General features: G+C 45.7%; 1 protein-coding gene across 1 annotated transcript; it reads right to left on the bottom strand.

Moving 5' to 3' along the window:
• Nucleotides 1-905: 905 nt before the first annotated feature.
• Nucleotides 906-22,291, bottom strand: SRD5A1 (steroid 5 alpha-reductase 1). The gene is made up of 5 exons (XM_083748494.1): nucleotides 21,740-22,291; nucleotides 7,966-8,132; nucleotides 7,695-7,796; nucleotides 3,602-3,752; nucleotides 906-1,079 (listed from the first exon to the last, which is right to left on the bottom strand). Exons 1-5 carry the CDS (start codon nucleotides 22,072-22,074, stop codon nucleotides 1,013-1,015), a joined length of 822 nt encoding a protein of 273 aa, XP_083604620.1. The 5' UTR covers nucleotides 22,075-22,291; the 3' UTR covers nucleotides 906-1,012.
• Between the last annotated feature and the right edge of the window lie 547 nt (nucleotides 22,292-22,838).

Genomic DNA, 22,838 nt, shown 5'->3' with positions numbered 1-22,838 from the left:
TCAGCGTCAGAAGAGTCTAGAAAGGGCGAGACCCCAGCAGACAGGCGGACCCAGAGGAGGAAAGAGCAAAGGAAGAGGTGGAGCAAGGTTAGAGTCTTAAACTGGTGTCTGGGGGGAGGAGATTCAGACGGAGCTTCAGCGGTCTAGAGTTTGAGACGTAGAGCTGCGCGCCGCGGCTTTGAAATCGAAACTGAACTTCAATAAAGACTTTTGTATATAACAACGAACTGGCGTTGGTCCTTTGTGAGCTGGGACCTCGGGCAGCCCTGACAACATCCATCTACTCTTATTTTTGACGAGTGTTAAGCTTTTTGAGGAGAGTTAATAAGAGTTAAGGCTGAGTTAAAACTTAAGTTGTTTGGGAAGGGTGCCATTTAACTACTGGCCTGCTATTGTTTATATTATTATATTGTATTATATTATTGTATATTGTGTATTGTATTATTATATTGTATGGTACTATTATATTGTATATTTTTGCTCCTTGTCTTTCATTAAGGGTGGACTAAGTGATACTCGGAATAGACCCAATGAAAGCAATGAACGTAAAAATCGATTTATTCCAGTGGGTCTGCTCCAAGAATGACAACCACCCTATATTTCTTATTTAGTCTGTTAACTGCCTGGAATTCTTAAAAGTAGAAAAGCAGTTGGAAGTATATAATATTATGTATATAATAATTACCTAGGTTAAGGTTTCAGCATCTTTTGGAAACCAAGTAAGGGGCCTTTTCCTTAGAGAAAGTTAAGGAAGTTCCTTAGAGAACATTAAGTTGTAAAGGTTGAGGTATAACAAGCTCGTAAACAGTTACGGTATAGCACCTATAATTCAAAAATACTTTATAATGGGAAATGTCCCTGTTGCATCATTAAGCACAGTATTTGCATTGCCAGAAGTGCCCTGGTGGGTATTCAGAGGCCCCGTTTAGCCAACATTTATTGAACATTAACTCCTCTTATTCGTCAGAGCAGCAGCTATTGCTGAGAGTCAGCAGGAAATGTGAGGAAGAGCTCAGTAGATAAATGGAATCAGAATTTTCCTGGAACGAGGATAGTCTTCAAACTTGTTGAGGTACCAGCTGAAGGAGAAGAAGCAGAAGAAGTGAGGAGTACTAGTTGGCTCAAATAAAACTAGAACATTACCACCTTTCATATATCTGGAATAAGGCCCAGGCATGTTCTTAAATCTTCATAAATACAAATACATTTCTTAACTGCCTCGGTAAGAACAGGAAAAGCCAAATTTACCGTATTTTTCGCTCTATAAGACGCACTTTTCCCCCTCCAAAAATGAAGGGGAATGTGTGTGCGTCCTATGGAGCGAATGCAGGCTCCTTGGCTTCAGTGATAGCAACGCGAAGCCTCCAAAGCGCAGAGGGAGCGCTCCCTCCACGCTCCGGAGGCTTCGCGTTGCTTTCGCTGAAGCCTGGAGAGCGAGAGGGGTCGGTGCGCACTGAACCCTCTCGCTCTCCAGGCTTCAGGGATAGCCGCCTGAAGTCTGCGGAGCGAGGCGGGAACTTGTGCTGCGCTCCGAAGGCTTCAGGTTCCTTTTGCGGAAGCCGGGAGAGCAAGACTCTCCTGGCTTCAGCGAAAGGAACCCGAAGCCTTCGGAGCGCAGCGCGAGTTCCCGCTGCGCTCCAAAGGCTTCAGGTGGCTATCAGCGACGCGCCTGTCATGCGAAGCCGGAGGAGGAACAGAAGGGACTCCTCCTGTTCCTTCTCCAGCTTCGCTGAAGGGCGCTGCACCTTCTCCCTCTCTGCGCAGCACCTCTCCTGTGAAGAGAGAGAGAATTGCGCAGCGCCCCTTCAGCGACGTGCCTGTCCTAGCTTCTGCCTTAGCCGTGCACAGCCTCTTCGGGCAGGGGGAGCCTTCATCCCGCTGCCCTGAAGAGGCTTGGCGTGATTATCCGAGAAGCCAGAACAGCCACACGGTATCCCAGAAGCCAGATCCCTCTTGCTGTTCTGGCTTCTGGGATTCAGAATAATTTTTTCTTGTTTTCCTCCTCCCAAAACTAGGTGCGCCCTATGGTCCGGTGCACCCTATGGAGCGAAAAATACGGTATGTTAGAACCCAAATTCATGTGGAACAGGTTATTTACGGAGGAAGCAACTTGATAGCAATGCAATTGTTATTTAATTATTACATTTCTCTATCGCCGTATGTAGGTTTTTAAGTAGTTTACAAAGTTAATGCACCAAAGTGAAAACAATATATTTGAGATATATTTATTTTAGGACCCATTCTAGTTCTGATTGTAATGTTCTAAACTATTTTTTTATGTTGTATTTTACATTGTTGTGACCCACCCTGATACTTTGTGGTAAAGGGCAGGTAATAAATCTTATATTTTTCTTTAAAAACACCCAAGCATAAAAGTGGCAGGTACCAACACAGTTAAAAGTCAGTTTAAAATGCACACGGGTCTCGCTATCCGAACACAATGCATTCTTGGGAAATAGTTTGTTAGGCGAGCATTCACATAACGAGTCCACGATTTCCACTGATTCCTATGGGGAAATTTAATGCATTCCCAACAATGGAATTTTGGCCCTAAAAGGTTGAAAAGCCTTGTAAAATCCCTGGAAAACCCCTTGAAACCTTGCAAAAGGCAAACAAGGAAGGGGAAAATGCTCATTTATTTGTCCAATCTCTCCCCTTGCCTCCCTTCCCTCTCACCGTGGCTGTTATGGGTCAGTAAAACAGAAAAAAGTAAGGCTTGTTTTAAGGCTGCTTATTTGTTTACAATACTATATGCAGATCCAGCTATTTGGATATCTGAATCTGGTATGTATAGGCGAGGTTAGAGTACTAATTCCTCTTGTTTGGATAAATGACTTTTCATACAATACGTTTTTGGATAGCACGACCTGTATATAATCAAGACAGTTAAAATGACTGGTGTTTTGTTTGCTTTTTAAAGTCTTTGCCTGACACTTAAAAAGTTGGTGCCAAGTGAATTCTTCCAACTGGGCCACCACGGCCACAAATCAGTAGCATGGATTTATCAAGAATAACCCAGATTTGTGTCCGGATTAAGTTCACCTTGTTATTGGTTGGGTTACTGAGTTAGCGGACTGTGGGAATGTAACTTATCTTGATTTCAGGAAAACAGAGTTCCACATAATATTTAGGTTATCAAACTGGTTAAATTCAAGCTGGATGATAATACAATCAGGAGGATTTAGAGCTGGATCACAATGCTTCCTCATCAAACCTGAGGCAAGTTTCAAATGGGGTGCTACAAGATTCAACCTGGGCCCAGTGCTTCAACATTTTTATCAATGACTTAGATGTGGTGCTGTCCAGATGTTTTGGACTACAGTTCCCCTAAGTCCCAATCAGCATGGCTGTGCTGTCTGGGGCTGATGGGAATTTTAATGGTGAATAACTGAAGGGCCTGATAATGACGATTTAAACCAGCTCAATATTTAGCTTCCCTGTCACTTTCCTTAGCAAATATAGATAATAAACATAAGTTCTATGTCCATACAAAGAAGGGAGGGGGGACCTTAAGTATGGTTTATCACAGAAAAACAAATATGTATGCATTAAAAACTCCCACATGAAAATTCAAGAGAAATCAGAATTTCTGAAAACTTACTGATGATGCATTTGTGCCCTTCTTCCTAATATCAAGAATGTACTGACAGCAAAAGCAGTGCTTTCCAAGGTACAGGCAGCAAGAGCAAATCCACACCATTCAAGAATCTCTCCAAAGTAGTTGGCTCCAGTCACATATTCAAACATTCCTCCTGTAGAACAAAACGTAGTAGCAATTAATGCTCTGATAGCTTTAAGTCACTGTAAATCCGAAAGTATTGGGAGTTACCCAGTTGTAAAACAACTAATTATAGCTACTTCTAGCAATATTGATGTTACATTAAGTCATGGTTTCCAGCCATGTCCCAATCGCTTCCTTTTTTTTTTTTATAAGATATTTATTAAGATTTTTTAACGAGATACATAAGAACATATAAAAAATAAAACAATACAAAACAAAACACAAAGCAAAGAAAATAAAGAATACATAAAAAAGAAAGAATAAGCATTTTTCCCTTTAAGGTTCTGAATTTCTTAACCCTGTTTCTTGGCTTCCCCACACCTCCCTTCCTTGTGTTCCTGTTTACCATCAGATTCAGCAAATCCCTATCCTCTTTCAAATCTCATTATCTGTTAAAGTATTTAGGTAAGTCTTATTTCCATATTTTCATCCCTATTACGTTCCTTATTGCAAAATCATAACTTATTCACTAATGCAATATTATTTCATATCTCACATCATTTTAACATTCATGGATTTTACAATGTGTCTGCAGGTAGTCTTTAAATTTCTTCCAGTCCTTTTCCACCAAGTCTTCTCCCTGATCTCGGATTCTGCCAGTCATTTCTGCCATCTCCATATAGTCAATTACTTGCATCTGCCACTCTTCCACGGTGGGTAGATCTTGCGTCTTCCAATGCTTTGCGATAAGTATTCTTGCTGCTGCTGCTGCATACATAAAAAAAGTTCTATCCTTTTTTAACACCGATTGGCCGACTATGCCCAGGAGAAAGGCCTCTGGTTTCTTCAAAAAGGTATATTTAAATACCTTCTTCATTTCATTATATATCATTTCCCAAAAGGCCTTAATCCTTGGGCATGTCCACCAAAGGTGAAAGAAGGTACCTTCAGTCCCAATCGCTTCCATGGACAAGAGGAGCAAGTTAGACTCTTGCCAGAGGGGAGCTGTTTTCTCAGAACAAGATTTTAGGAAGAGAGAAAGAACTAAATCTTTGTTGTTGTTGCTCCAAGACACGAGAAGTCAGATCCCCAATGAGGATTTGAGGTTCCTCTTCCTGGTGCTCCCCCCAAAATATCAACAACTCTGGTCTACTAGCATCTAGTACTGGGGAAAAAGGATGGTCCTGGGGCAGCTCTCCATCATTCTGGGTGGCATCCTGTACTTGGCAAGACTCTTCTTTGTCCCAATTCTTCAATGTCATCCAGAGCTTCATAGTCAGATGCATCTGTTCTTGCAAGTAGTTCTCAAACTGAGCAAGACCAGGCTGCTGGAGTACATGGTAGCTACATCCACATCCTCTGAGAAAGCAAACTCTTGATTTAGCCCTTGTAGCAGACAGATTCGACTCAGATTCGTTTCCATTTCTTGGCTGCTGCTTTTGTCAGAGACGGTAGCTCGAGTCTGAGCTAGAGGTGAAGCTAAACACACGGTGGTTCCTTGCACCCTTTTGGTTTCCATTACAAAAAAAAGCAGTGGTTTGCATGATGATCCAGATCGAGAATGTGGCAGCATGGGGGAATAGGGAGGGAGGGATGTTTGGGTCTGTTGGGACGCTGGGCTGGCCTAGCAGGGAAAATAGCCAGAGGCACTGGTTGCATGGGTTGCTAGGGGAAGGGTGGACCAAGAGGACAACTGGGCCATACAGCACTCTTACAAATTGGTTCAACTATGCCTTCACGTGGGAGCCCCTCCCCACCTTCTCAAGTGTGGTGCTAGGCCTTGGCCTTAGATTTTTACTCACGGTTTCCAAATCTTAATTTTTTCGGAGAAATTGGTCGCTCACGATCGCCCGACTTTGGAGCTTTGCGCAATGAAGAAAGCGAGTCGATTCCACAGTACCCACGTCTCCAACCCCGCTCGCTCTCGGGGCTCTTACTAGAACTTACCGGGGAGCAGGGGAGTCGCTCAGGGTACCCGTCGGAATACCAGGTCCTCAGAATGCTCTATCTGAGGTTTTTTTAGGGGTTCCGCAATGCTCTCGCGGTCACCCCAATCTTCAAAGCGCCGGGGCTCTTTCAGCCGAAAGAGCTCCCGTCCGCCATTAATCGGGCGACCAACCGGAAGTCTCCCTCCCCACCTTCTCAAGCGTGGTGCTAGGCCTAGGCCTTAGATTTGAACCTGTGATCCCCTGTCTACTGCTATGGCTAAGCGGGTTCAAATATCAGGAGCTCCTCTTTTTTTGCTTGGTATAGCTGTTGCTGGTCAGGCATGAAAATCAGGAGGGGAGGCCATATTCCACTTCCCCGTAATGGGGACTGAACTCACATCTCCAGCTTTGTTTGGTGAGCTGATAAGAGAGTATTGCTGTCAGTGTGTGGTTTGGACTTGTCTTTTGAGGGTGGGTGTGCAATTTCTCAGGGGGTGGGGTGGGGTAAATAAACCCTCTCCAAACCTCTCTGGATTATTATTTACTATTTTGTATTTTAGTATGGCTGTACATTCCTCTGGAAGCCCTCTTGGCTATACAATTTAATTCAAAAGAATTATTTTTTTAGCAGTAAATCCCAGAATGAAGACAGAGTAACCTTGTAGTGAGTTGCAGGCTCGTTTGGACAAAAGAGCCCTGAAACTGAGTGTAATGGTTCTAAGGGGTTGCTCGTGCGTAAGTTGCCACCACTCCTGGCTAGGTTACCTGGTTGAACCCTTTCTGTCTGGACAGCCCTTCACTTCGTGGCTGTCTCAGTCGCTGGCAGAATCCATCAGTGGGCATTTCTTGAACTTCTTCCAGCAAAGAAGTTCTTTGACGCCTAGTCTCCTCCTACTCTCCCTGCGCGGAAGTCTTCTGCGCAGGGAGGGTGTGGGCAGCGGAGGACCCGTGCTCTCCCCGCTGGTCTCTGGCGATGAGTCCTGGAGCCTCCTCTCCGATTCCCCCATCTGCCCCCCTTCTCCACTGGTGTTACGCTGATTTCCTTCCCCAGCAGATGGGCTGCCTCTCTCCCTACTGGGACCCTCTCCGGCATCCCTCTGGAGCCTTCCCTCCACCTCTAGCTCCGATGGCAGTTCCTTGACACCGAGTAAACTTGCATCATGCCCTTGGCAAAGAAATGGGACGCTCAGGAATTCACGGCTGTGAACCACAGTACTGGGAAATGTGTGCCTGTCTCCATCAAATGCATTCTGTACCAAGAATGTTGCATTTTAGCTAAGGCATGTTCCTCGCAGGGGCACAGCTTGAAACTGCCTCTTCATGTTTCTCAAGAAGCTAGGAGGGAAAGCCTGGTGTTTCCTTTGCGTATAAACCTACAGGGTCTTTACCTTGCGAGCGGCATCGGGGGGGGGGAGTAAGGTGACAATGCTGCAGGCTGACTGGTGCTTTCCAAACACAGCTGCGCATGGAGCAGATCACAGACAATGTCGCCATTGATAAGGAGCTGCATGGTTGCTAAGCACTGCGTGGTGAGACTGGTTGCTATTTCTGCATTTGCATTTCATTAAATGCTGTTGAATTTCTGCAAAGTGAGGATGGCGGTGGGGGAAGACAGACTTGGCTTGCTCTTCTGCAAGCAGCAGAGGTAGTAACCACCTTGTCAAGACTGTAGGACTGGGTTACCTTTCAACCAGTTCCATATACTTAACTCGCATGGAAATTAAATGGGATTTGAGCACACACAACTAGGAAAAGTGATGCAGCCCCAGAGCTTTTACTGTCAATAAAGCGGGTGTCTCAGCAATAGCTAAAGAGATTTTCAAAAAGGTTTTATTGTGTTCTTTAAAAAAACACCTGCTTTATGATCGCAGGGATTTATATATAAGAAAAAACATTTCTACTCCTTTTGAATCCACTTCTGTGACAAGCAACTTGCAAGGCAAGTTGGGTCTCTGGGACCCTTACTGTTAGAATGCTTCATTATAAAATAATTTAAGTTTCAATGACACATTTGCAGCATAGGATTTCAAGGACACATTACTCACCTCTTGGTATTTTGTAGCCCGTTTCCCCTGGTTTTCTGAGATTCCTCAAAATATTATCAGAATGCACATTAATCAGCAGGCCACTTAGCCACCCTGAAAAACCTGAAAATATATTAGAATGCTGGTTTAGAAACACAACCTTAAAAAAAATAGTTATGAGAATGCACCACAGTATGTCTGTATCTGATCTGCTTGCTTCATGGTGTTCTGAACCATCGCCAACGGCTGCACTTGAAAATCTGTGACGTATTTAGTACCTAAGGTTACTCACCTAGAGCGAAGCGCAGTCCTGTTGGCCAACCTAAAGAGTATTCTGCATAGTTACTCAAACTCCGGCCCTGCAGGTATCCATTATAAGCGCAGAAGACAAAAGCTAGCAAAAATGCAATGGTGGGTGTTGGCTTTCCTCCACGAATTAAGAAAGGAAAGATGAATGCCCTGGAATAAATGCAAAATTAAGGGTTCTATTTAGTTTTAAACATTGCAGAAATGCAACACACACACACACAAAACTAAGCTCCAAGCTTATTGAAAACAGAATCCCTTTTAAGCAAATTGTGCAATATGCATAAAGTACATTTTGACCATTGTGACCAGTAGCCACTGTTGGTGTCTTGCAACTTTGACCTGCTGCAGGACCTTAGTCAGACCTTAGCAGAGCATACGCAGAGTTCCAGAAAGCAATCAGTTGCAGGCAGGATGGACGAAGCAGGAACAAATGCTGCTACTAGTAACTTGATTACTTAGATGTGTTTATTATGTACAGCTATGGTTTTCCCAATAGTGATGTATGGAAGTGAGAGCTGGACCATAAAGAAGGCTGATCACCAAAGAATTTATGCTTTTGAATTATGGTGCTGGAGGAGACTCTTGAGAGTCCCATGGACTGCAAGAAGATCAAACCTCTCCATTCTGAAGGAAATCAGCCCAGAGTGCTCACTGGAAGGACAGATCCTGAAGCTGAGGCTCCAATATTTTGGCCACCTCATGAGAAGAGAAGACTCCCTGGAAATGACCCTGATGTTGGGAAAGATGGAGGGCACAAGGAGAAGGGGACGACAGAGGACGAGATGGTTAGACAGAGTTCTCAAAGCTACAAACATGAGTCTGACCAAACTGCGGGAGGCAGTGGAAGACAGGAATGCCTGGCATGCTCTGGTCCATGGGGTCGCGAAGAGTCGGACACGACTAAACGACTAAACAACAACATTATGTATAACAGACTCTACAAGTTACTATATACAGGAACAGATACACGGATCTTAACTAGCTCTCTCTTAACAAAACCAAGCGACTCTCGGAAACACCACACTGACCAACAAAACACATTCCAGTCAGTAGGTCATAAATCATTATGCCTGCGTGAGACCTTATGGTAGAGCTGCCTCCAAGGTCCATCTCTAGGCAAATAACTCTTCTTTGCTCAGTCTTGGCTGTTGGGCAACTCTTAATTGACTTCGTGTGAAGCTGCATGTAGAGGAAAAATCCCAACAGCCACTGGTAGCTTCTTTAAGTTGTATAGCCCATTTCAAAGTCTCCACATCTTAGGGATGCAAATTCCACAGTTTAAACCAAATTCCATCGTTTAAATGTAAAAATGCATTTCGTTCTGTCTGCCCCGAAATGCCTACTATAGCCGTACCTTGGTTTTCAAACAGCTTAGTTCCCGAACGTTTTGGCTCCCAAACACTGCAAACGTCCGGTTTGAGAACTCTTTTTGGAAGCCAAATGTCCAACAGGGCTTCCTATTGGTGGCAGGCGCTTCCTGCAGCCAATCAGAAGCCGCGCTTTGGCTTCCGAACCTTTTGGAAGTCGAACATGCTCAAAGCACTTCATGCACATTATTTAAATAACCGAAGCGTCTTGCAGGAAGGTGGGGCAGGGAAGGAGGACACCTGTGACTTCTTGAGAGGCGAGGCGAGGGAGGAGGGAGGAACCTATAGTTGTTTCCTGAGGGCTGAGTGACTTGGCTCATTTGATGTTAATAGTCTGTGCACCAGATGATTCCTAGAGTGCAACTTAAAGGGTGTCCAGGAATCCAGTCCAGAAATAGGCAAGCTTTTCCCCCTCACTGTTTGCAGAGCCATGATCGAATATGGTATCATTCAAGAGCACTGGAGGAAGCCCTCATTTCAGCCAGGCATATCTGTAGCAGGCTCCCTTGGGTGTCGCTTCTGCAATGGAGAGCATTCATCGGACTGAAATGACTGGCAACAGTAGGACGGGAAGCAAAGATTCCTTGTTTACAGTGAAGCAGGAGGCAGATCTGTTTTATTAATTAGATGTACCGTATTTTTCGCTCCATAAGACGCACCTGACCATAAGACGAGCCTAGTTTTTAGAGGAAGAAAACAAGAAAAAAAATATATTCTGAATGAAACAGTGGATGTATGATTTTTGTGGTTCGTGCTGTGGCCATAGACATGTGATCTGATGGTGAATTTGGGGTGACCCAATGTAAAAATCCTGAGGCTCCATGGGTTTTTACCTCCCCCCCTCCCAGGCAGCCTCCTTTATCTCTAGCGTCCCTTAGCTCTCTCCCTGATTGGCAAACGATCAGTGGCTTTGTTTCAATACCCACTTCCCTCCTTCCAAAAAAAAAAAAAAAAAGGCTTTTTGCCCCTGGCCAATTGAGCTCCAGGGACCACGCATTCGCTCCATAACATGCACAGACATTTCCCCTTCCTTTTTAGGTAGAAAAAAGTGCGTCTTATGGAGCAAAAAAATACGGTATATTATGCCTTCATCTCCAAGGCACCTGGCCAGTCTACTTCCAGGGAAAAAGAAGAAAGAGGAGGGAATTATTATTATCATTATTATTATACCCTGCCCATCTGGCTGGATTTCCCCAGCCACTCTGGGCGGCTCCCAAAAGAATATTAAAAACATGATAAAAACGTTAAAAACTTTCCTAAACAGGAAATCCTCAGAATCTGCCTACTGGGTCGACAACCCTCCATAGACAAGTCAGCGGCAGAGGGAGGCTTTGCTCCTGCAATAGCAGAGGGGAGACTCAGAAGTCCAGGCCCTGTGTCAGTTGCTCTTTCATTTATTAATCATTTTTTTAATTGTGAATTTAACAGAGGAAGAGAAAGGGAAGAGAACAAAATAATACAGACAATTAAAAGTAGTATATAAATAATACTAACCGGGGAAAAAAGCCACAATAGGTTCACAATTTGAGTACAGTACAATAAATCATCAGTAAATCTTAAGTCAAATGTGTAAGTTAAGATAAGCTCCCCAAATGTCCAGACAGGTATCCACACAAAAATCTATGTCTGTATGAAATACATCCAATTGTCACCATGGAATTTACCCTTCCAGGTTTGAAGTTTGAGTCTCTTAGCCATCATAAGGGCTCACAAAATCCACTTTTGTTGTCCTGCTGTTAATCCCATCCTACAAGAATATATTTTAGAAGTACACAAATATTTTGCCAATACAAAACAGATGCCAATGCGGATAAAAACTTCAGACCAGAAATAGTGCATCACCGGACAAGCTTGCATCATGTACCTCAACCAAGGTGTTACATCACCAACGTTTATCTCTATTAATAATAATAATAATAATAATTTTTATTAGACAGTGACTTCCTATGCAAATGTTGTGGAGACCAATTAATTAATTATTCAATTATTCAATTAATTACTCAATTAATTATTGCTGGATTGGTGGCTATTTCAATTCTAAGGTAATGTTCTATGTCTATTCTAAAGCAATTTTCCATTCTTTAGGCTGCATATTACATTCTAATTACCTATTCCAGGCAGATACTGAAGATACTGCCATTTCGTACTTGCTGGTAGTCTATATTCAAATTGTAAAATAGCAAATCACACACACACACCGCATTCAACCCATTTTGTTATTTCTTCCGCAAAAAAGGCTGCCTATCTTCCAATCCCATAAAGTTAATTTAGTACGAGCACATGGGTCAAACTGCAACTGACAAGCCTGTATACCCTGTATCTTTCTAGCTGCTAAAATTAAATGTGGTTTAGATCCTTTCTTTTTATTATACATAGACCCCAACATTAACCATCCAAATAAAGGTGTTACTAAATAAGTCATCTCTAAAATTACCCAAGCTGGAGTGTTGATAGAAGGCGAAAACTGCCAATCCTTTGTACATACTAACAAATATGCCGTCTGGTATAAACTAATATCTGAAAAGTTGAAGCCTCCCTTCAATAGTGGCAGCTGCATTTTCCTAAGTAAAGGAGGTGGAGAACTGTCCCAAATAATCTTCCCATTCGTTTTTCTGCATACTCAAGTATATTTGAGCACAGGGACGCGGGTGGCGCTGTGGGTTAAACCACAGAGCTTAGGACTTGCTGATCAGAAGGTCAGCAGTTCAAATCCCCGCAACGGGGTGAGCTCCCGTAGCTCGGTCCCTGCTCTTGTCAACCTAGCAGCTTGAAAGCACGTCAAAGTGCAAGTAGATAAATAGGTACCGCTCTGGCGGGAAGGTGAACGGCGTTTGCGTGCGCTGCTCTGGTTCGCCAGAAGCAGCTTAGTCGTGCTGGCCACATGACCCGGAAGCTGTACGCCGGCTCCCTCGGCCAATAAAGCGAGATGAGCACCGCAACCCCAGAGTCGGCCATGACTGGACCTAATGGTCAGGGGTCCCTTTACCCTTTATATTTGAGAACACCCTGTTTTCACCAATCCCCTCCACAAACAGCAGCTCTCTATGCCATATCCCAGACTGTTCCAGGCTGAGAGGGGAGAATGGGTGTGATCCTGCTCTCGTCTCCACAATTTCGCTAATCCACGGTTTTAAAATGCCTGAAAAGTGCACAAAACTGTTACCAGTGCCCTCAGTTTCCTCATTATCAGCATCTTTGGTGTAAACCTGGGCTGTAGTACAAAAAAGTGCATTCTTGATGTTTTCCTGGCTAAGAAACCCGAGTAAAAAGTCACCCTTGGTTCAGAAATGTAAACCTTGGGGTGAGACATCGAGGCAGAAGCAGCCTGAGACCCGAGGAGAATGTCCACCACCCAAACAAGATGACCCTGTGGATTTGAGGTTTTGCTTATGGACGCAGCTACATTTGCTTTTTACAGTGTGAAACGCCCTCCACCTGGAGAGCTCACAGCAATTCCTTTGGGGTGAAGGAGGAAATTTCCAGTGTTCCAGAGTGTTTCTTTCCCCCAAAATAACGACAAGCTGCAAAAACTTGAAAAGCAAAAGAAAGCCTCTTTTGGTTCGAGTGGCCACCCTTTTCAGACTCACCAAGCAGCAGCCGTCTTTATTTACCGTATTTTTTGCTCTATAAGACGCACTTTCCCCCTCCTAACAAGTAAGGGGAAATGTGGGCGTGCGTCTTATGGAGCAAATGCAGGCGAGAGGCTCTGCTCAGCGCTCCCTTTAAAGAGTTGCATGGAGCGTGTGTACGGCTCTTGGGGGCTTTTCCCCGAGGAAGGAGAAAGGCTGCCCTTCTCGCTCCTAGGGGAAAAGCTTCACATGCTCTTTAAAGGGAGTGCGGCTCTTGGGAGAGCCTTCCTCCCGCTGCCCAGGAGAGGCTTGGCGCAGCTATCCCATAAGCCAGAACAGCAAGAGGCTACCCCAGAAGCCAGATCCCTCTTGCTGTTCTGGCTTCTGGGATTCAGAATATATGTTTTGCTTGTTTTCCTCCTCCAAAGACCAGGTGCGTCTTATGGTCTGGTGCGTCTTATAGAGCGAAAAATACGGCACATGTTTTTGTCCTGCTTTTCAGCATCTCCCAAAGAAACTCACTAAAAGCCATCTTCTATCATCTGCGCACGAAGCAGCAGCAGGTGAGGCCAATGGCGTACCGTGGGTTGTCAGCACCCGGGACAAGGCAAGTAATTTGCGCCCCCTAACCCTAACCCCCAGATGTTGCGCCTGGTGCGGCCGGGCCCCCCCCCTGCACCCCCCACGCTACACCACTAGGTGAGGCAGGACTGCTTTGGGTACTGTGAGTGCCACTCTGCTCTGATATGGATCGGAACAGAATAGGACGCAAGCGAGAGGGTGCATGTGGATTATCAGCGCTGCCCTTGCCCCTGTAATGCGCTGCATGCTGATTGGCAACTGTCTGCAATGGGGAAGCCCCCTATGATCATGGAGGCTTCTGTCTGTTTCGAAACCCTGGTTTTTCCTGGCTTCTGAAAACCCTTGGGAGCCACCACAGTTGGTTAAAGCGTGGTGCTGATAACCATGGTTTGATCCCCGTATGGGATGGCTGCATTTGCAGGGTCTCATGGAAACAGAAGCCTCCTCTGAAGATGTCCTCCCCCCCCCCCAATTTTTTTTATTCATTTTATAACACAAATAAAAAACACAAACAGAAAAGACAAACAATACGAACAAATTCTTGTGATATCCTTATTGTTAAGTGGGCTTCCCCAAGTCTCACCTATGTGATATTCATTTTACTTCATCTTTCGCAGTATACATCTATCATAATTTCTAACCCTCTTTTTAAAAAAAATCACACTTAAAATAACTTCACATTTTATCACTTACAAATAATACTATTTTAAAATACCCTATCTTCTACTTCTAACCCTACAGCCTATATCCACTTCCAAAGCTATTCTAAAGTTTAAATATTAACCTCCTCTGAAGATGTTGTGCAAGTTACACATATTTCAGCATTTTTTTTGGTAAAATATTAGTGTGTTTTAGAGAAAACAGCAGACTTAATACGCACCTGAAGAAGGAGTCTCCAACCCTTATACTACGATACTACAATAGCAAAAAAGGGGGGGTTGTGCCCCATGCCCACTTCGTTTCTCCTTTTATTATTTCTTTTAAAGAAAAATGAAATAAACCATGAGAAACAAACCACTTGGACGTAACAACAAGCAAGATTATAGTTTGTTTCCTCCCCAATGTGGGGAGGAATCAATCATGCACAGAACATTTCAACCACCAATCATTGAATGCAGATGAATTTCATCATACATGCATGTGCAAAGGACTCAGGTGCCACTAGACTGTGTAGCCCGTAAAAGGCAGTCATGCACAGAACATTCTTTAGTTTTTCGAAATCGTTGTATGTATTGCATGTTACTCCTGACATACCAGGGCTTAACCTTAATCTGATTATACATTCATGCATAGTTCTCAATGTACTCTTAGCTTAATCCTATGCATTCCACTAAAAGGCTTGGTTCCAGATCAATGTAGTTAAAACCAATGGGCAAGTTACTCATGGCTTATCTTATCACACTGATTTCAACCAGAATTTAGATCTACTCTATAGTAAAAGGTAAAGGTACACCTGCCGTACGGGCCAGTCGTGTCCGACTCTAGGGTTGTGTGCTCATCTCACTTAAGAGGCTGGGAGCCGGGGTCTACTCTATAGTAGTTCTAGATTAGATTATAGATTATGGGTGTAGTGTGAATTTAATCTGGATTCCAATGTTCTGACTAAATGACGAAGTGCAGTATGATTGCATCTTGTAGCAGCTGAAAGCTGGCTGGCTGAAATCCTGCAAATGAATTCTATGCAAGGCAGAGAACCTCAAAGTCTCTTTTGCGCTGGGTTTTCCCAGTGTGTCAAGAGCTTTTAAGCCCACAGACTTGCTCATTATGCTCGGGGAGGCTCTTGCGAGATCTCACAGGAACGCACGAGATCCCACGAGATCTTGCAAGAACCTCCCAGAGCCTGTCCGATAGCATTCCAGAGCCTTCCTTGGAGCCATTTGTTAACTGGAGACCTAACTGGTTTCAGTGATGCAGAAGGCCAGCTGTGACCGTCCTTGAAGAAGAATAGCCTGTCATGTCCTGGTAACATCCAGATGAGATTATTGCAATGCATTGTACATGGGGCCATCCCTGAAGACTGTTCAGAAACTTCAATTACCGTATTTTTCGCTCTATAAGACGCACCAGACCATAAGACGCACCTAGTTTTTGGAGGAGAAAAATAAGGGGGGGGGGGATTCTGAATCCCAGAAGCCAGAACAGCAAGAGGGATCACTGCGCAGCGAAAGCAGCGATCACTCTTGCTGTTCCTGGCTTCTGGGATAGCTGCGCAGCCTGCATTCGCTCCATAAGATGCACACACATTTCCCCTTACTTTTTAGGAGAGAAAAAGTGAGTCTTATAGAGCAAAAAATACGGTACTTCAAACTATAGCTGTGAATAATAACTACAGTTCCCCTTTCATGACTACCCAAATCAGCTGCCACCTCACTCTAATGATAGGATTGGCGCTGGGGAACACAGCAAAAAAAAGGTATCAAACCCCTCAGACTTATTTATGCAAAACTAAGTTTCTGTTTCCCAGAATGCATTGCTGTCTAAGTATTTGAAAAGATGTAATGGGCTTCAGCCCAATTTCTTTGTTAGAATAGATTTCACAGCATGCACTGCTGCATACGTATTTTTGTATCTGCAGTTTGCTGCCTTTACGTTACTGAATAGTTGAGGTAGACACGCAGGCAAATTAGCTTTTATGGTGCAAGAACCTTGGGTCGTATTTACCTAAACACTGAATTATGTGTGCTCACAGAAGCTTAAAAACAGAACGATACAGAGAAGATTAAGGTCCCTTCGTAATTATGGTGTGAATCTTTCCATATTTTTACAACTACGTTTATAAAAAGCTATCGTTTGCACTTTGCTACACTTTTTTATGACTTTAAAAATGAATCATTTACTTGTAAGCGTTCATATTAACAGCAGCTCATATTTAAAGCACAGCTTGTGATCAAATAACCCTTCTTTTGGTAACGTAAAGTAGCAAGGATTCCACTTAGCTGAGTACCGTATTTTTCGCACCATAGGACGCACTTTTCCCCCTCCAAAAATGAAGGGGAAATGTGTGTGCGTCCTATGGTGCGAATGCAGGCTTTCGCTGAAGCCTGGAGAGCGAGAGGGGTCGGTGCGCACCGACCCCTCTCGCTCTCCAAGCTTCAGGAGAGCCCCACCGCCAGCCCCACAAGCTCGGGGGACAGCGGGGAGGCGGAACGCCGCCATCCCGCTGTCCCCCGACTTGGCTAGAAGGCTGGCGGGGGGGAGAAGCCTGCTCCTCCCTGTCGCCAGCCCCGCAAACTCGGGAGACAGCGGGAGAGGCGCAAAAAACTGGGTGCGCCCTATGGTGCGAAAAATACGGTAATACAAGATGAGAAGGAACTGGGTTTCTCCTTTAAGCTGTCCCCAATTCACAATGCTTACCTTACTTCCCCCCCCCCAATTTTTTTGGGGGGGTTTTCATAATATTATAAACAAACAAACACACACACACACACACACACACAAGACAAACAAACATAACAAACATAAATCATAGCCTTATTGAAAATTACAGTTATTAACTTTGTTAAGTGACTTCCTCGCTTCCCCTTGGTTGAATTTCATTGCATGTCCTTTTAACGGTTTTCCAAATCCTAATTTTTATAAAATTTAACTTAAACATTAACATCCTTAAATCTTCACCTTATATAATTAAACATATTAATTAATCACTTAACATAAATAAAATCCTAAGCCTATTAAGTATCTGCAAGCTATTTCCGGTTAATTTAACTTAACAAATTTAACTAAATAATCATTAAATTTATTCCATTCTTCCTGATATTCCCCCTCCTTCTGGTCGCGGACTCTTCCGGTTAGGTCGGCTAACTCCGAAAAGTCCATCATCTTCATCTGCCATTCCTCTACTGTTGGGACTTCTTGTGATTTCCAATTCTTGGCTAACAAAATTCTAGCTGCAGTTGTGGCATACAAAAACAATCTTAACATCTTTCTTGGGCAATTCTAAACCTGTTATTCCAAGAAGAAAGGCCTCTGGTTTCTTAATAAATGTATATTTCAACATTTTTTTCAATTCATTATAAATCTTGTCCCAGAAGTCTTTCACCTAGGGGCAGGTCCACCACATATGATAAAAGGTCTTTTTAGATAAAAGGACAAATGCTCTTTTTCTTTACATTTCCAGCATAGATTATCACTGTTATGATATATCTTTGCTAATTTTACCGGGGTTAAGTACCATCTATACATCATTTTCATAATATTTTCCTTTAACACCATACATGCAGTGAACTTGACTCCTTTCCTCCACAACCTTTCCCAATCTTCAAACATTATATTATGTCCCACATCTCTTGCCCAATCCATATTTCTCCTCTTTCATAATGCTAGAACCAACAGAGGCAACCTTGTTGTCCAGTAAAGCTAAATACAGGCGTACCTTGGAAGTCAAATGGAATCCGTTTGACTTCCAAAAGGTTCAGAAACCAAAGCGCGGTTTCTGATTGGCTGCAGGAAGCTCCTGCAACCAATCGGAAGCCCCGTCGGATGTTCGGCTTCCAAAAATAGTTCGCAAACCAGAGCAGTCACTTCCTGGTTTGCAGCGTTCGGGAGCCAAAACGTTCAGGAACTAAGCTATTCAAAAACCAAGATATGACTATAGTAGGAATTTCGGGGCAGACGGAATGAAAGGCATTTTTAAACAGCAAGTGGTTTAAAGTATGGAATTTGCATCCCTAAGATGTGGAGGCTTTGAAATGGGCTATACAATTTAATGGAAGAAGCTACCAGTGGCTACTGGTCACAATGGTCAAATCAGGGGTCAGCAAACTTTTTCAGCAGGGGGCTGGTCAACTGTCCCTCAGACTTTGTGGGGGGCTGGACTATATTTGTGTGGGGGGGGATATAACAAATTCCTATGGCCCACAAATAACCCAGAGATGCATTTTAAATAAAAGGACACATTCTACTCATGTAAAAACACGCTGATTCCCGGACCATCTGCGGGCTGCATTTAGAAGGCGACTGGGACGGATCTGGCCCCTGGGCCTTAGTTTGCCTACCCATGCACTTAGTACACACACACACACACATTTAGTACACGCACACACACAAATGCTGGCAGCCACTGGCAATCTTTTAGAAGATATCAAACTAGAGGCAAATGTTTGAGTTTCACAGAACTCTTCCTCAGGCTGGATGGACAAAGGATAAAGGAAAGAGAGAGACGAGGGCGGAAAAAACATGTCAAATGCTGTTTCAGAAAGGGCATAGTTTCACATTGGATGTGGCAACTGTGTGCTGAGATTCCTGTATTCTAAGGGACTTGGACGGATCACCCTTGGGATCCCTTCCGACCCTACAATTCTATGATCCAATTACGGAGGGAGCCACTTTTAAAAAAAAACAAAGCGACGCCCTCCATTAGTGGGAGTATGGAGTACGCTCACTCACCACAGCTTGTCAAGAGCTATTTCGGAAGAGGCATTTCTCCATCAGCTGTATCATAGAACCGCAGTCAGAAGGGACCCCAAGGGTCATCTATGCCATGTTGTTGTTTAGTCGTTTAGTCGTGTCCGACTCTTCGTGACCCCATGGACCAGAGAACACCAGGCACCTCTGTCCTCCACTGCCTCCCGCAGTTTGGTCAAACTCATGCTGGTAACCTCGAAAACACTATCCAACCATCTTGTCCTCTGCCGTCCCCTTCTCCTTGTGCCCTCCATCTTTCCCAACATCAGGGTCTTCTCCAGGGAGTCTTCTCTTCTCATGAGGTGGCCAAAGTACTGGAGCCTCAGCTTCACAATCTGTCCTTCCAGTGAGCACTCAGGGTTGATTTCCTTCAGTATGGAGAGGTTTGATCTTCTTGCAGTCCATGGGACTTTCAAGAGTCTCCTCCAGCACCATAATTCAAAAGAATCAATTCTTCGGCGATCAGCCTTCTTTATGGTCCAGCTCTCACTTCCATACATCACTACTGGGAAAACCATAGCTTTAACTATACGAACCTTTGTTAGCAAGGTGATGTCTCTACTTCTCAAGATGCTGTCTAGGCCTGTCATTGCCCTTCTCCCAAGAAGCAGGCGTCTTTTAATTTCGTGGCTGCTGTCACCATTTGCAGTGATCATTGAGCCCAAGAAAGTGAAATCTCTCACTACCTCCATTTCTTCCCCTTCTATTTGCCAGGAGGTGATGGGACCAGTGGCCATGATCTTCGTTTTTTTGATGTTGAGCTTCAGACCATATTTTGCGCTATCCTCTTTCACCCTCATTAAAAGGTTCTTTAATTCCTCCTCACTTTCTGCCATCAAGGTTGTGTCATCTGCATATCTGAGGTTGTTGATAACCGCCCTGCAATGCCGGAATCTCAGCTCAAGCAAACGGCTCCTGCTGTCAGAACGTTTTTCCTGATGTCCCCCCCCCCAACCCCTTTCGCCGGGGTTGTTCCATTCTTCCTCAGGCTGGATGATGCCTTTGGGGGGGAAAGCCGCCCTTGCCTGGGTTTGCTTAGCCCAGCAAAGAGAGCTTACCGTCCTGGTGCCACTGAGCATGTACAGAACACATCAGTAGGCTAGTATTATCCATAAAGATTTGAGGTTATTACTCCTCTAATAGGGACGCAGGTGGCGCTGTTGGTTAAACCACAGAGCCTAGGCGAAGGGGTGAGCTCCCGTTGCTTGGTCCCTGCTCCTGCCAACCTAGCAGTTAGAAAGCACGTCAAAGTGCAAGTAGATAGATAGGTACCACTCCAGCGGGAAGGTAAACGGCGTTTCCGTGCGCTGCTCTGGTTTGCCAGAAGCGGCTTAGTCGTGTTCACATGACCTGGAAGCTGTACGCCGGCTCCCTCGGCCAGTAATGCGAGATGAGTGCCGAAACCCCAGAGTCGGCCACGACTGGACCTAATGGTCAGGGGTCCCTTTACCTTTACGAATTAAGTACTTAACCCGAGGTACCACTGTATTTATAAATATTTGAGGTTATTACCCCTCTATTATTGTCTGTTCCGGGTTGCTCAGCCATTGCTACTGTGCCCTGTCTTTTAGCAGATCAAGGTGATCAGGTGACAGCAAAAACTGCAAGGTTTTTAGCGGGGGCGATTAGAATAAGATCTACTATTTGATTACTGAACCACCCCCCCCAAAAAAATGTATTTTCTATTGTTAACTTTTTACCTCTATCTTCAGTACGTTTAATTTTATTGTATGGCTTGTGGCTGATGCAAATACTGATTCTTCTGATTCAGTAGTCTAGGTTTTTTTTGGGAGGGGCACTTCACTTCCCACCACTTTTTCTTTTTGTCCTTCTGAAAACTTTGCACCCCCATTGCCCAGATTTGCTTAGGTCCGCAAAAGGAGGTCGTTGGGTCACTGAACATGCCCATATCCCCCCATTAGCCCGGGGTCTTTTTTGTGGGGGTGCACATCGCGCAGAGGGGCTGCTGCATCACTTTTTTCCCCTCTTTGCACTTCTAAAAAAAGACACACAAAAAAACCCCATGCTGATGATTCCCTTTTGTGCATGGTGGTCGTTGCCCATTCTGGTTAGGAAAAGGGTCACCCCCCCCGAAGATTGATTATTCAATCTTTGATTATTGAACCCCCCAAAATGTATTGTGCATGGTGGTTGTTGCCCATTCTGGTTAGAAAAAGGGTGCAACCCCCCCCCCGAAGATTGATTATTCAATCTTTGATTATTGAAACCCCCCCCAAAAAAATGTATTGTGCATGGTGGTTGTTGCCCATTCTGGTTAGGAAAAGGGTGCACCCCCCCCCCGAAGATTGATTATTTAATCTTTGATTATTGAACCCCCCAAAATGTATTGTGCATGGTGGTTGTTGCCCAATGTGGTTAGGAAAAGGGTGCACCCCCCCGAAGATTGATTAATCTTTGATTATTGAACCCCCCCAAAATGTATTTTCTATTGTTAAGTTTTCACATCTATCTTCAGCACGCCGATGTCATCCAGCAGGAGGAAGAAGGGAACAACCCTGCAGTGGCGTAGCGTAGGGGGTGCAGGGGGGCCCGGCTGCACCAGGTGCAACATCTGGGGGTTAGGGTTAGGGGGCGCAAATCCACGGGTTAGGGGGCGCAAATCCACGGGTTAGGGGGCGCAAATCCACGGGTTAGGGGGCACAAATTACTTGCCTTGCCCCTGGTGCTGACAACCCACGCTACGCCACTGCAACCCTGGCGGGGTACTCGCTGCCGGGCTGCTTCCCACCGGCATCGGGGCTCCTTCCCCGGGTCCTCGAGGTCCGGTGAAGGCCAACCCCCCCACCCCACCCTCACCTGCGCCGGCCGTGCTCACCTGTACGTGTAATGGATGCCGAAGAGGGCCAGGAGGAAGCGGTTGGGCCAGAAGCCGAGCCGGGCGCCGTCGCTGCCCCAGACGAGCCCCATCGGCACGAGGAAGGCGGGCGCCTCCTGCAGCACCCAGGCCACCTTGGCCGGGATGGGCGGCCCGTAGGCGGACGAGGCGTAGCGCCCGTAGGGGATCTTCAGGTAGCGCGTGGCCAGCATGGCCAGCGCCATGCTGCCCACCATCCCGTAGCTCATCCCCTCCAGCAGCTGCTGCTCCTGCGGGCCGGAGACGCGCCGCCAAAAGGCCTTCGAGCAGCGCAGCGCCCAGCCCAACGTCTCCATGGCGCCAGGCTACGCGGCTCAGCTCTGCGCGCCCGGGCGCCGGCGGGGGAAGGAAAGGGGAGCCGGCCCCGTCCACTTCCCCGCCGCGAGGCCAACCCCGCGGGAAGAAGGTGTCCGGGCGGGGGCTCCGGGCGTTGCCATCCCCGCCCAGGACGCCGCCGCCGCCGCCGCCGCCGCCGCGCCCGCCCAGGGCACCGCCGGCACCGAGCGAGCGAGTGGCCGAGCGGGCGCGCGGCGTCACAAGGGCGGGCGGGACGCGCGCGCGCGCGAGCCAGGCCGGAGCGCGTCGCCGTGGAAGGCGCGGCGCGCGCTGCACCCCGCAAAGGGGGCGCGGAGCATGCACAGCATTCAGCATTAGGCCCGGGGTCTTTTTTGGGGCAAAGGTGCGCTGTTGCCTCACCTTATTATTGTCCTGAAGACTTTGGGGAAAAGCCACCCTTGCCTGGGTTTGCTTAGCCCAGCAAAGAGAGCTTACCTTCCTGGCGCCCCTGAGCATGTACAGAACACATCAGTAGGCTAGTATTGAGTATTTACAAATATTTGAGGTTATTAAAAGGTAAAGGTACCCCTGCCCGTACGGGCCAGTCTTGCCAGACTCTGGGGTTGGTGCGCCCATCTCACTCAAGGGGCCAGCGCTGTCCGGAGACACTTCCGGGTCACGTGGCCAGCGTGACATCGCTGGTAAGCGGTCCCTATTTATCTACTTGCACCCGGGGGTGCTTTCGAACTGCTAGGTTGGCAGGCGCTGGGACCGAACGACGGGA

Source organism: Podarcis gaigeae (assembly GCF_964106915.1).
Source record: "Podarcis gaigeae genome assembly, chromosome: 7".
In the NCBI taxonomy this organism is placed as follows: Eukaryota; Metazoa; Chordata; class Lepidosauria; order Squamata; family Lacertidae; genus Podarcis; species Podarcis gaigeae.
This window is presented reverse-complemented; position numbering and strand designations above follow the sequence as displayed.

Bases quoted from the DNA above. Each gene is read 5' to 3' on its own strand.
- SRD5A1 (XM_083748494.1), bottom strand. From the start codon at position 22,074: ATGGAGACGTTGGGCTGGGCGCTGCGCTGCTCGAAGGCCTTTTGGCGG. The intron at 8,133-21,739 runs GTGAGCACGGCC...CATTTATTCCAG, and splicing joins GGCATCCATTACACGTACAG to GGCATTCATCTTTCCTTTCT. The intron at 7,797-7,965 runs GTGAGTAACCTT...ATATATTTTCAG, and splicing joins AGGACTGCGCTTCGCTCTAG to GTTTTTCAGGGTGGCTAAGT.